Genomic DNA, 13,478 nt, shown 5'->3' with positions numbered 1-13,478 from the left:
GGCGTAAAACAGAAAAGCATAGTTAGGAGCTTGGATCTTAGAATCAAGGCAACCTGGGTTCTCATTTACTAGCTGCGTGGCTTAGGTTAGACTAGGTTGGACGAGCTTCTTCACCTCCCAGAGCTTCAGGCCTCACGTGAGACCTAGAGAAAAACAGCATCTGCTTTGTAGAGTTGTTGTCCAGTTAATGGGACCCTGCGTGTTGGGCCTTGGGCACGGGTGCTGGCACTTTAAGAAAGAATGCAGGCAGCTGTGGCCGCTGTTATACTGTAACTCGTAATAATTCCTGTGCTTGGTCTTACTCTTAATGTCGAATAACCTAGGAACCTCTTCACCTGAGCTCTGTAGTGTGCAGTGCAACCCTAGTCACGGCTGGCTTCAAAACCAGCCCGTGAAAGTGTAAAATGAAGACCCCGAGACCCCCTGGCGCAGCGGAGGGGCACAGCGTGCCTCTAGCCCGAAGCTTTGCGTGTCCATGTGTTGAACTGGAGTTTTCTTTCTCATGAGACTTTCCCTGTTTTTGTCTTTGATTTTTACTCTCATCCTCATTCACATGCATATCCATGTTAGTAGCATTACCTTGTCGATCATCTGGGACAGGCCAGATGAGGCAAACTGCAGATTCACGGTATCCCAATACTTAGAGCTGCCCCGGGGGGTTTGTGGTGCCAACCCCACCTGATGGATGAAAGGCGAGTTTCTTTAGTTAAGATTTGTCAAACCAGTGGGAAGAACTGGAATTAAGGTTAGGTTGTGTTCCAAAGCTTATAGTACTGTCAGGTATTTTCCATGTTTCTACACAGCCATGAATCTCGATTGGTTGATACTCTGTCAGATCAATGTCATGATTTGCTAGCGGTTCCCCTGTTGTTGAGTATTTAGGTTGTTGGCATTGTTTTTGTTTTCTGTTATCAGCCATTCTGACATGAACATTTTCGTGCACAAGGCTTTTTTCTCCTACTAAAGTATGTTAGGGTAGCTTCCCTCCAGCATTGTTCTTGCGTACTGTGTACGAATGATTTTGTACCTGCGTCCAGTCTTGTGACCTGCTATATTAGGGTTCTCCAGAAAAACAGAACCAATAGTGTGTGTGTGTGTGTGTGTGTGTGTGTTTCTCGTATGTATGTATGTATGCATTTATCTAGAGAGATTTATCTTAAGGAATTGGCTCATGTGATTGTGGAACTTGACAAGTCCAAAATCTGCAAGGTAGGCTGGCAGGCTGGAGACCCAGGGAAGAATTGCAATTTGAGTCTGAAGACAGTGTGCTGGCAGAATTTCTTCTTCCTTGGGGGAACCTCAGTCTTTTTCTGTGAAGGCCTTCAACTGATTGGATGAGGCCCACCCAAATTATGGAGGGTGATCTGCGTTATTCGAAGTCTCCTGTCTTAAATTTTAATCTCATCAAGACAAATACCTGCACAGAAACATCAAGAATAATGTTTGATCAAATGTCTGGGTACCACGGCCTAGCCAAGTTGACACATAAAGTTAACCATCACACTCGCCTACAGTTCTTCCTCTGGGCCTTTTAGGAAATGCCATCTGCATTCTCTGTCTCTGTAGGTGAGTGCACCTCTGAGTTGATTCACTCCACGAATCAGTTTTTTGGCCTCAAACACAGTCATTTCTCTTCCTACTGGACTGGTGACATTGAGGGGAGGCTGGAGCTGGGAGGCCAGCTTGCGAGCCAGGATAGCTGCCAGCATTGTGATGTGTGAAACACAAAACAGTGCAGGGTGACCTGTACAGGGCCTGGGCCCGTTGAGGCCATTGGGCCCCCTATGGGTTATGGACAGCCACTCCCTGGCGTAACGAGGGGCTCTTGAGTCAGCATTCTGCAGAACCTCTTGGGGAAAGAGAGAGAAGTGATGAGATGGCCTACTGAGTAATACCTTCGTTTTGCTTCTAAGCTAATATTCACGTGAAAGGTCTAGGATCCTGGAGGGGCCAGAACTTTAAAAGTTTAATAGCACAGCCAGGTTTGTGGGAGGAAAGGGGCCAGGCTGGGAGAAGCACATGGTGGGTTGCAGTGGCCTTTGGCAAAGTCGAATGCTCTGATGGTCTTTTAGATGCTCTGTTGGCCAAAGGTTTACACCTCTACTTGCTGGCAGTTAAACCCCTTCTTTGATGACTGAGGAAAAATGTCCGAGGACTGAGGAAAAATCTTGTCCCTCCTACCTCAGTATTTTATTTTTTTTAACATTGCTTTACAATGGTGTGTTAGTTTCTGCTTTGTAACTAAGTGAATCAGCCATACATATACATATATCTCCATATCTCCTCCCTCTTGCGTCTCCCTCCCACCCTCCCTATCCCACCCCTCTAGGTGGTCACAAAGCACCGAGCTGATCTCCCTGTGCTATGCGGCTGCTTCCCGCTAGCGCTCTGTTTTACATTTGGTAGTGTATATATGTCCATGCCACTCTCTCACTTCGTCCCAGGTTACCCTTCCCCCTCCCCGTGTCCTCAAGTCCATTCTCTACGTCTGTGTCTTTATTCCTGTCCAGCCCCTAGGTTCTTCAGAACCATTATTTTTTGACTCCATATATATGTATTAGCATACAGTATTTATTTTTCCCTTTCTGACTTACTTCACTCTGTATGACAGACTCTAGGTCCATCCACCTCACTATAAATAACTCAAGTTCGTTTCTTTTTATGGCTGAGTAATATTCCATTGTATATATCTGCCACATCTTCTTTATCCATTCATCTGTTGATGGACACTTAGGTTGCTTCCGTGTCCTGGCTGTTGTAAATAGAGCTGCAGTGAACATTGTGGTACATGACTCTTGTTGAATTATGGTTTTCTCAGGGTATATGCCCAGTAGTGGGATTGCTGGTCATATGGTAGTTCTGTTTTTAGTTTTTTAACTACCTCAGTATTTATAAGTGTTGGCCTTGCTTTTGTTTTTTTCTTAAAGTATTTATTTATTTATTTATTGGCCGCACCAGGTGGCATGCGGGTTCTTAGTTCCCCAACCAGGGATCGAACACGCGCCCCCTGCAGTGGAAGCACAGAGTCTTAACCATTGGACCGCCAGGGAAGTCCCTGTTTTTTCTTAAAAGAGGGTATAATATCTTTATTATAGAAAGGGGTTTTCCTGTCACTTTATGTGTGCTCCATGACACCAACAGGAAAGTGGGGTGAAAATATAGTTCAACAAGAATTACAAACATGAAAAACTTTGCACTTCACCAGCAATTAAGCAAACACAAAGTGAAACCAAACACTCTGTTTTGCCCATCATCTTCGTCAAGATTTAAAAAGAGAACTGGGTGGGCTTCCCTGGTGGTGCAGTGGTTGAGAGTCCGCCTGCCGATGCAGGGGACACGGGTTCGTGCCCCAGTGCGGGAAGATCCCACATGCCGCAGAACGGCTAGGCCCGTGACCCATGGCCGCTGAGCCTGCGTGTCCGGAGCCTGTGCTCCGCAACGGGAGAAAAAAAAAAAAAGAACTGGGTGAAAGGCAGCCTTGGGTGAGCGCCCTGCCTGGAAGGCTTGCTCTCAATGTGTCCTCAATGGTTGGAATCTTCCAGACACATAGCAGGCGTTAACTGTGGAATAATGATGAGGTATGGCTGGTGCTAGGGTCATCCTGATAGAGCGCTGGTCATGTCCACAGCCCTTGGGGAAAACAGTTTGACACGATGTCAGGAGCCTTAAAAATGTTTATCCCCCTTGATTTAGTAATTCCACTGCTGGGAAGCTACCCTGAGGACCAGCCTCAGGAAAAAGCTTGCTGCGTCTAGATACCAACATGCTAATTTAGAAAAGCTAAGCAGTGAACCTGACGAAAATGTGCAACCACAGAGGAACAGTTAACCGTGGAATATTTTGTAGTCTAAATCTTAATGTTCCGGATCTGAAACATCTTAAATGACATCTAAAAGTATCTAAGTAGTATGAAGATGAAATTATGAGTTAATATCGAATGAAAAAAGCAAAATATAAAAACCTACATCTAGCTTCATTACAACCTCGTAAAGGAAAGCACATGAGGAAAGAAAGAAAAAAAAGACACTATGGAAATCGTGTCTACCTCAGTTGTTTTGGGTAATGGGGCTTTGGGTGTATTTTTCCCCCTCCTCTTTATGGCATTTTGTAGGTTTTAAAATAAGTGTCTTACTTTTCTAATGAAAAGCAACACCGGTTCTGTTTCTAAGCCCAACTCTGACCCCGTATTCTGAATTGGTCTCTGCTTTAGGAATCACTTCAGTGTAACTCCTTTTCTAGGTGGAGGCCTTTGGCCACTTTTACTCGGGTCCGAACCTTAGTTGGTGGGACCTGACTTCACTTTGTGCTCTGCATGTGTTGCTGGAAAGTGGCAAGATGTCCCCTTAGAAACAACAGAAAGTCCCACCTGCCTGGAGCTGGTGCAGCGGCCGGGAAAGGCCTGTGGTTTTGCTGCCGTGTCCCGAGGGGCGCCCCTGGCCACCTCTGGGTGTCTGGGAGTCCCCTTGGTTGCCAGCTGCTGGATCAGAGCCCCGGGCGGGCGGTTCTTTACAGATTGTAGAGGCAGAGCCAAGTTCACCCCAGAACCTGGCTCTGCGGCTGGGCACACAGGTCGGGGGCGCTTCCTCTTCTGTGCCGCGTCCTGGGCGTTACCTGCAGGACTAAATGACACAGGTGGCAAAAATCTGTTAGGGTTATTACCTGATGTGTGTCCTGCTCCGTGTCAAACGTGCGACCAAAAGCTCGAGAGTGCTCAAAGGAGAATGTCTACAGACAGGCCTTAAAAGAGGAGTTGACAGGCCTTCCCTGCTGGCGCAGTGGTTGAGAGTCTGCCTGCCGATGCAGGGGACGCGGGTTCGTGCCCCGGTCTGGGAAGGTCCCACATGCCATGGAGCGGCTGGGCCCGTGAGCCATGGCCGCTGAGCCTGTGCGTCCAGAGCCTGTGCTCCGCAACGCGAGAGGGCACAACAGTGAGAGGCCCGCGTACCGCCAAAAAAAAAAAAAAAAAGAGTAGTTGACAGACAAGCCTGCCGGCCAAATCTGCCCCCAGACGAGAATGGCTGTTACATTTTTTAAAGCGTTGTAAAAAGCAAAAACCAACCAAACAAAAAACCAACAAGGAAATATACTTATGGCCACAAAGCCTTAAACTGACTATCTGGTCCTTTCCAGAAAAATTTTGTTAATCCCTGCTCTAAATGAAAGAAGAATTATATACATCATGTCAGTGATGGGGCAGTGGCCAGGAGACCTCATTGTAATTGGATCTGGAAGACCTGGGCTGAAGCCTTGATTCTGGCCAAGTGATGAACTTGGACAAGTCGCATGATCTCTTTGAGTTGTCTTCCTACCCCCTCCCTCCCCTCCCTCCCCTTCTCCCTCTCCCTCCCCCTCCTCTTCCTCTTCATCCCTCCCTCCCTCCCTCCCTCCATTAAGTAGGTATGATTATGATCTGCTTTGGTCTTCTTTACAACTGATTTACTACGTGATTTTATAAACTTTCAAGTACTGCACAGATGCTTCCCGGTATTTGTCAGTGGTGCTTGATTGCCCAGAGGCAGATGCTGCAGTGGGCAAATACTTTCTCAAATTTAGCTGGACCAGCCTGGCGTTACAAAGACGGCTCAGGCTAGTTTGGTGCTTGGTGGATAAGGTGGCAGTATAACGGATCATATGAGCCTGGTTAATATTTGAGCTGACCCCCTTTCTTGGAAGGGACCCAGACACCATCCGGTCTGGTTCTGTCCTTTTACTTGTGAGGGTTTGAGAACCAGCGAGGCATAGGGACCCTAGCCCAAGGTCATTTCAGAGCCTGGAGCCCACGGGGCCTCCTCCTGCTTCAGCACCAGAATGTGCTGCCCCCACCTCCCGCCCCCGTGACTCTGGCTCTTCCCTCCGTCCTCACCTCAAACCTCCCTTCTTCAAGGACGCCTTCCACCACCTTCCCGACCAGCTCCACAGACCTGAGCTGCCATTTCACACCTTCCTGTGGGATTACATGCCTCATGTCTGCTTCCCCCAGTAGACTGTAAGCTCCATGAGGGCAGGATGGACCCTGTTGGCTGGTTCTTTGCCAGCACAGAGTGTGTGCGCACTGCCGGGCAGGCAGGAGGTGCTCAGTAAACACGGGCTGAAGGAGTGAGCACCGGAGGGCTGGCTCCTGACTCCCACCCGGGCCTGCTTCTGTTCTCATCCCCCTCATGGCTTGGCTGGTTCCCAAGAGGGGGTTGTGGAGGCCCATCAGGTGCTGTACTACTCGGGGCCCTTGGGGCTTTCGGCCCTGATGTGCGCTGTGTTCTCCCCCCGCAGGCCGCTAGACGGGGCTGCCTGCCTCTCCCAGATGCACAGCTGGGCTCCACTGCACGTGCTGCATGGCGACGCCGATGTGCTCTTCCCGGTCAGTGGCGTGGGCTCCTACGGCCCTGCAGGTAGGTGTCTCCCGATTCCTCCTTTCCTCCTGTCACAGCTCTGGCTCGAGAAGCAGCAGGAGTGGCTGGGTTACGTCTGCGGGTGGTGGGGTGGGAGAGTGGGAGAGAGAGCACGGAGGCCAGGGCTCAGGGCAGTCGGGGCCTGTTGAGCTCAGGAGCGACAGAGGCTGCTCTCCTTGCTGAGCCTGGGTATTTTGAGGTGCTCTCACCTGAGTGAGTGTTGACAAACCACCAGGGAGCCCTTGGGGCCTGTTTTTCTTCTTGGCAGTGATGTGTTGAACTTGGTCACATGCAAGCTGATCACAAATGGTGACCATTATTTTTGCCTCTTAGGAGAAGGGAGAAGGTCACAGAACCCGTAGCTCTAAAGGTCCTTGTGCTCTTTGCAGCCAAGTGCTTGGGGGTCAGGGAGTAGCTTGCTTAAAAGTGGCTAAGCATTTCTGACCTGTTCCTTGTGGTCGAGCAGGCTTGCCTGTGGTTCGTGATTGTTTTCTTTAGCTAGAGCAGGTCACGGTGGGGGGTATTGGGGGGGTGGGCGGTGAGGCTGGGAGCCTGGATGAGCCCGGCTCCCCTGGTGGGGTAGGTGTTTGCAGCGCCTGGCGCAGTGAAGTGCTTGGTCGCCGTCACTGCCTCACAGCACCAGCGTGTCACGGAGGCCTCGGCCCCCTTGTGTAGGTGCCCTTCTCACCCTCCTAGGCCCAGGTTTAGGGAACCGTGGGCCGGGGCCCACCGACTGCCCAGGAAGCTGTTGACATTCTGAACCGGATGATAGACCGTTGTTGTGTCAGTGTGTCAGGAACAGAAACCCACTCAAACTAGCTGTGGCAGGAGGCAGGGCGGGCACGCTGACTGGCACAGTCTTGGGGCAGGTGGTCAGCTCAGGCCCAGTTCTAGAAGTTGCTGAGGGAGGCACGTGCCCACCCTGTGAGGCAATGTTCCCGGTGTAAATTGAGGCTAATGAGAGTGCGGCTAAGTGACTTACGTCCGCCAGGCTGTTCTCTTCTGGAAAGTATGGATGGCGGTGATGACAGTCCTTGAAGTGAGTCCAGGACTGTCAGGTGATGGATCTGGGTTAGCTCATCCACTCGTGACCACAGCCTGCGAGGGAAGGGCTGGTTATTGTTACACCTCCTCCTTCTGAGACTTGTGGCAACGGTTCCCTGAGTTAATCTGGGACAAGGTGCCGGGCACATGTGAAGTCCCCAGGCAGGCTTCCTGCAGGCATTGCACTAGTGAGGTCGCCTTGCGGGCGCCCGTGGGCTGGAAGCTGGGACTTTGGGATGGAGGGATTCCGGGCCCGGCGAGGTCCTGCTGTCATTCTGGTTCTGTGCCCCACTCTTCCTTGTGGGGATCTGCCCCCACCTCCTCTCCCTCCGGGTCTGTCTCTGCTCCCTCATCATTCTCCGCCCTCTTGTTTGGCCTCTTTGGCTGAGGTGCCAACAATACTGCCTCGGCTGTGTCCTTCCATACCAACTAGAGCTTCTGTCCAGGTGTTGATTGAAACCCCAGAGAGGGACGGTCCGGTGGGCCTAGCTGGTGTCTGCAGGCCAGGCCGGCCCCTGCAGCTGCTTCCGTTCGGGTGACCAGCCTTGGTCTGAGCCACTGCGCGTTGGAGGTCTGGCCACCTCGCCCTTGCCCGTTCAGCAGCAGTGCAGACGCGAGCAGAATGTCTGAGAAGGCGGGGGGTGGGGTGGTGGCTGGCAGAGAGTAGGTGGTCCCACGTTCGTCTGTGGGACCGCTGGAGGCTTTCCAGTGCTTGTTCGGGCATCTGAGTCGGGGTCCGGTTCCCCGTTCCCCTTGCCCTGCTCCCCACGGGCGGCCTTTTGTTTGGGTCATGAGCTGTCGCTCGTTGCCGCGTCAGGCTGCTCCTGGGGCTTGGCGGTGTGCCCTTCGCATCAGGGGTTTAGTCACGGAACGCAGCATTCTGGCCGGCCTCCAGGATCCTCGCCAGGAGCTACCCCTCCCCCCGCAGATTTCCCACCGTCCCTCCTCGGGCCGTCAGCCTCGCAGACCCAGAGGCTCACCTAGTCACTGTGATGGGAGCCCAGCTCCAGCTGGTCTCGACTGTCCTCACCAGAGGCGCTGCATGTGGGCTGGTCTGCCAGCTTTTAAACTTACTGTTAACAAAGCTGCCAGGAGTCATGGAAGCTTGTGACCGCCTGAGGGGCAAACTCATCATGGTGAGAACACTGCACGGGAAGGCGCGTTATTCTAGGGCTGCCGGAAGATACTAGAATCAGCTGGGGGAAGCCGTGTCCTGGCTGGAGTGCCGAAGCGCATCGAGTCCCTCCTGGCCTGACGCCCCATGTCCGTGGAGGTGTGCGGGCTGGTGGTGCTGAGGCTGGCCTGGCTGCCGGCCCGGCCTCTCCACGGGCAACCCTGGGCGTGCACGGCCAGATTTCTCCCCAAGATTCCTTCTCTTTCACTCCATTTGACTAGTGTCCCTTCTGATTGACACTTGCCTACTTTAGTGACGTTCAGATCTCCTTTCTCTTTCTGGCCTGGGAGTCATTTCATGTCCTTACCTTGGGGGTTATTTAGAGAAAGAGGGAGGGGATAAAAAAAAGGGAGAGAGGCCTGTGGCGGGGAAGTTTGGATGTTTTAGTAGCTAAGTCTGGGGAGGGAGAAGGCGGCAGAGAAGGGGACCCTGAACACAGGATCATTATCCTTCTGAACCTTGGGAGAGGCGCCTCTGTGGTTTGGGGGGCCATGCCTTGGGCTGCATTTTTGGGGTTAGGGAGGGGCTCAGAGAAGGGAGACACCAGCCCAGGGTCACCGAGACCCTGACAGGCAGATGGAGGATTAGATCCAGTCATTCCTCCGGGCATGTCATTACCTAGAGCAGAGCAAAGCACATTTACCAACATCTGTTTGAAGCTGCCAGGGAGAAAAAGTCCCCGAAGTTTCTTTCAACTGAGAATCATAAATTGAGGGGGACAGAACACCCATTCCTGCTGACTATGTACGTGGAAGTGTTACTGCTCCTTGCTGAGGGCCTGTGCTTGGAGTTGGGTTTTGGCAAATGCGGAGCTGGTTCACTGGACAGCTTGGGTCCTCGGCCCCTTCCTCTCCCCATCAGGTCCAATGTTCCCCGACTTCTCCCAGTCCTGCCATTGGGTCTGGGGTTGGGGCGCTGCCAGGCTTTGGGGGATCTAAAGGCGAGTCCCCTGGGAGTGCCACAGGCAGGGAGGGGACAGCGACATCATTTTAATCCTCCGACGTAGAGGAGGAGGAATGAATGGTCGAAGTGTCCTCTGAATGCTTCCACCACCCTCTTCTAACTCATCCTTCTCTCACTGGGCTCGTACAAAATAGCCTCTCAACAGCTCTCTATCCCTGTCTGCCATCCATCCATCCTTCTTTCAGCAGCCAGAGTGATTTTTTAGAATGTACATCAGATTGCCTCATTCTCCTGCTCCAAATCCGGAACCCTCACTGTGCCCACCCGGCCCCCACTCACCCCGCAGCCTCACCTCCTCCCGTTTCCCCTCTGCCTGCTGCCCTGGCCATACCAGCCAGCTTTCACTTCCTCCTCCCCTCGAGCTCCTCCTGCCTTTAGGCTGCGGCCCAAGGGCTGCTGCGTTAGAGAACACCGTGGCCCGGCCGCCCACCACACCGCACGCGGCGCGGGCCTTGGTTTCACTCTATTGTAACCCTAGGTGTCTCCACTTCTCCGACCTCGGTGTACCACCTGAAATTGTGTATTTGTGTAATTACCTGATAACGCCTGTCCCCGAACCCCTACCTGCATTAGCCTTTGAGGTACGTGAGGGCAGGACCATGTCTGTTTTGCTTCCAGTGTGACCCTGACCCTAGTCAGAGCCAGGCCCGCGGCTGGGATTCAGGGGAGCACATCAGTGCCGGGGTGGGGTGTGGGCATGCTGAAGGGAGTGGACGTCTGGCAGTTGGAAAAATGACGTCTGGCTGGGGGCAGAGGAAGAGGGGCCTCGACAGTGTCTGCGATCGCTCTGTGGCCCCAGTGCATCAGGCCCGCTGCAGCTGGCACAGGGTCAGGGTCGTGTATTATGACGGGAAATCCACTTGGGCCGGGTAGGCGTGGTGTCCGGAATCCTGGTGGGTGATGCTGGTCTTTACTCCACCCGTGGATTTGCGTTGTGTAGTTGGAGTCCTGTCTTTGCTTCAGGGAGTGGAATCTGACGGCTGTGTGTGAGTTAGATTGGAGGCTGAAGCAGAGCTGAGGGGACCTGCTGCAGAAGAGCCCAGGGAGGGCCTGGAGCCCTCGAACTGGGGGGCGGGGGAAGTGGCTGGAGAGCAGGGAGTGGGAGGTGACTGGGTGGGACTGCCTGGTCTTGGGCACCGACCAGCTCTGGGATGGGAGGGAGGGTGGTACCACCATCTTCTGAGGTGGGAGCGGTTTTGAAGGTCATGATCAGTTGGGGGGCCAGTATGGTATCCCAGTAGAGCTTTCTGGCGGGCGGTTATAAACGTGGGTTTAGTTATTGAAGATTGAGGGCCTAGCCAGAGGTGAGGGCTCGAGAGCTGTCACCTTCACGGAGCCGAGAGCTGGAGCCAGGACCTTTGCTGGGTTTGCCAAGGGCGTCAGAGGCCACGGAGCCGTGATCCAGCGACACCTTCACGCAGGAATCAGAGAAAGAGACAGTGAGGGGAGGAGGACCATTGTGTTCTGAAGGCTGAGAGCAGAGAGCTCCTAGGAGGACGAGGGGAGGGGTCTTGGTTTCAGGGCGAGCTGATACCAGCCCCCGCTCACTGCACGCTCTCACCGAAATGTATGTGTAATAAAATGTGAAATTAAATTATGTGGCGGGCGTTATTAAAATGTATGAAAAGGGGGCATATATGTATACGTATAGCTGATTCACTTTGCTGTGCAGTATAAACTAACACAATGTTGTAAAGCAACTATACTCCAGTAAAAAAAAAAAAAAGCATGGTTGGCACTAGTGTCAGCCCATTTCAGAGAGGAGGCAGCCGAGTCACAAAGAGGCTGGGTAACTTGCTGGATTGAAGTTGGGGAGCAAGGACTTGAACCCAGGCCAGTGGGCGGAGCCTGTACCCTGACCTCACCACGATGCTGGGGAGCGAGAAATAGGAGGCAGAGAGGTGGACACTTTCTCTTCCCTCTGTGAACTTCTTAAAAGAGGTAGCAGTGAGTGGAATAGTTTGGTGGGGACAGCGGGGTAGAAGGAAAGGTGAGAAAACCCCTTAAGGTTCCCTTAGGTCAACCTCTTAAGAGCTGGGGAATCTTGAGCAGGACCAGACCAGGTGTAAGCAGAGGAGGAGGTCACACGACAGATGACTTAGGGCAACGAGACGTGCGTCCTTCCGTGACTTGAACAGCAGCTAATGCACCTATGAAAGTCTTTAGTGCCTCTTGCCTGTTGTTTCTAGAGATGACATAACGGCCTCACTTCTTCCAAATGCCTTTCCCACTTGATGCAGGGCAAGTGGCGCTGTAGAAAGCAGCAGTCAGTGGGCTGTGCTGCCCTCGTGTGTCCATCTTCAGACACTGCAGGTGGGAGCGGATCTAGCAGCTCATTTATTATTCCCTGGTTCTGAGGTTGGCTCTGGATATGGACTTCATGCATAATTCCAGGTGGCTCCAGATCAAAGAGGTTAATAAATATGTCATGGGATGTAACGTACAGCGTAGGGAATATAGTCCATAATATTGTAATAACTTTGTCGGTGACAGATAAGACTACATTTATCCTGGTGATTAATTTGTAGTGTAAATAAATGTTGAATCACTATGCTATACACCTGAAACGGATATTGTTGTATGTCAGCTATACTCAGTGAAAAAAAAAAGGTTAAGTGGGAAAATAGGGCCTCCGGTCAGGGACTGATACCAAGTCTGAGATTACGGCCCAAAGAGATGAAACAGGGAGCAGATGAAAATCCAGTGTGCCAGACGGGTAAACATTTGTAAGTAAACTGATTTAGCAGGTGAGCCAGTGTCTGCACTGTGTCCTTGTCTCATGGGGAAAATGAAACGAGAACAGAACCCTGACTTTCTCTCTGTGGTTGCTGTGTGTGCGCAGATACCCCCCTCGGGAGCCTGGAGAACGGGACAGGACCCGATGACCACGTCCTTCCAGAGCCTGGACCTCGGTACAGGTGAGTATTCAGACCCCAAGCTGCCTCTGGGGTTGAACTGTCCTCTTTACAACTCTGCCTTCTATTCTTTTTTAAAGATGGGTGGGCGCCTGCTGGGACTGAAGGGCAAGGCCTCACTTCACGTTAATTTAGTTTAGGTTTGGTCTAACATCCCAGAGTGCGAAGTGCCCAGGGCTCTCAGGCCCGAGACTTGGTATGTGTCAAATTTCACTTGCATACCACGTTTACTTTTTCCACTTTGGGAACCATATCTGGGTACCTCCACCATCACAATTTGCTTGATTTTACTATTTGATAATGATAACAATATTACAATTTATAATTGTAATATTACATAATATTTAAACCACTTTGATATTATGTATCTGTGAAGTGCTTAGTCTGCCATTCAGTAGCAAGCACCACGTTGGTTTTCTTTTTTTCCACATGAAAGTATCTCAAGGGAAAGCTGAGTTGTCCAGAGTCACTGGACATTTGGTGGCAGAGCTGAGGTGGACACTGAGGGCTCCCTGACGCCACCGCGATCCTTGTTGCTCTTACAGCTTTTTCCTTCTTCTCTCCATGGGTTTAAATTGGTGTCCCCAGGGTGTAGCATCTGCATTTTCAACCTTGGCTCCAGAGTGGGGTCATTGTTTACCTCCACCCATGCTTGGTGTTCCGGTCTTGCCCTGTGCTCTGAGAATGGCACTCCCTGTAGGAGGCTCGTCCGGATTAGTACGATACCAGGAAGGGTTGGTGTCGCCAGATGCATCCAGGACGCTGAGTCCTTTCTGCTGTTTATTTTAGAAAATTTGGAAAATGCAGCAGTACAGGAAACTACATCACTCTTAACCCCACCTCCATTTCATCGGTGATGTTTTTGGTCCTTTTCCTCCTGGTGTGTGGGTGTGGCTGTGGTAACCGGATTATGGTCTTGCCATTTTCATGACAGATGTGAAGTGCTGTTTTTCCACGTTGCAAATTCTTTGTAACTACACAGTCAACTCTCGTTAT

At 51.7% G+C, this 13,478-nt stretch overlaps 1 protein-coding gene across 5 annotated transcripts in view; it reads left to right on the top strand.

Annotated features, from left to right (window-relative positions):
• The window catches only part of SNX29 (sorting nexin 29), a 550,741-nt gene that overhangs the window by 69,677 nt on the left and 467,586 nt on the right, over positions 1-13,478 (top strand). For all 5 annotated transcript variants that reach the window (XM_019928689.3, XM_073792297.1, XM_073792298.1 and 2 more), the window contains 2 exons: positions 6,268-6,386; positions 12,410-12,485. In XM_019928689.3, coding sequence (XP_019784248.1) covers positions 6,268-6,386; positions 12,410-12,485 — 195 coding nt within the window. The remainder of the gene's footprint in view (positions 1-6,267; positions 6,387-12,409; positions 12,486-13,478) is intronic.

Source organism: Tursiops truncatus, chromosome 15 (assembly GCF_011762595.2).
Source record: "Tursiops truncatus isolate mTurTru1 chromosome 15, mTurTru1.mat.Y, whole genome shotgun sequence".
Taxonomy (NCBI): Eukaryota; Metazoa; Chordata; class Mammalia; order Artiodactyla; family Delphinidae; genus Tursiops; species Tursiops truncatus.
The sequence above is the reverse complement of the archived record's forward strand: the minus strand, read 5'-3'. Positions and strand labels throughout refer to the sequence as shown.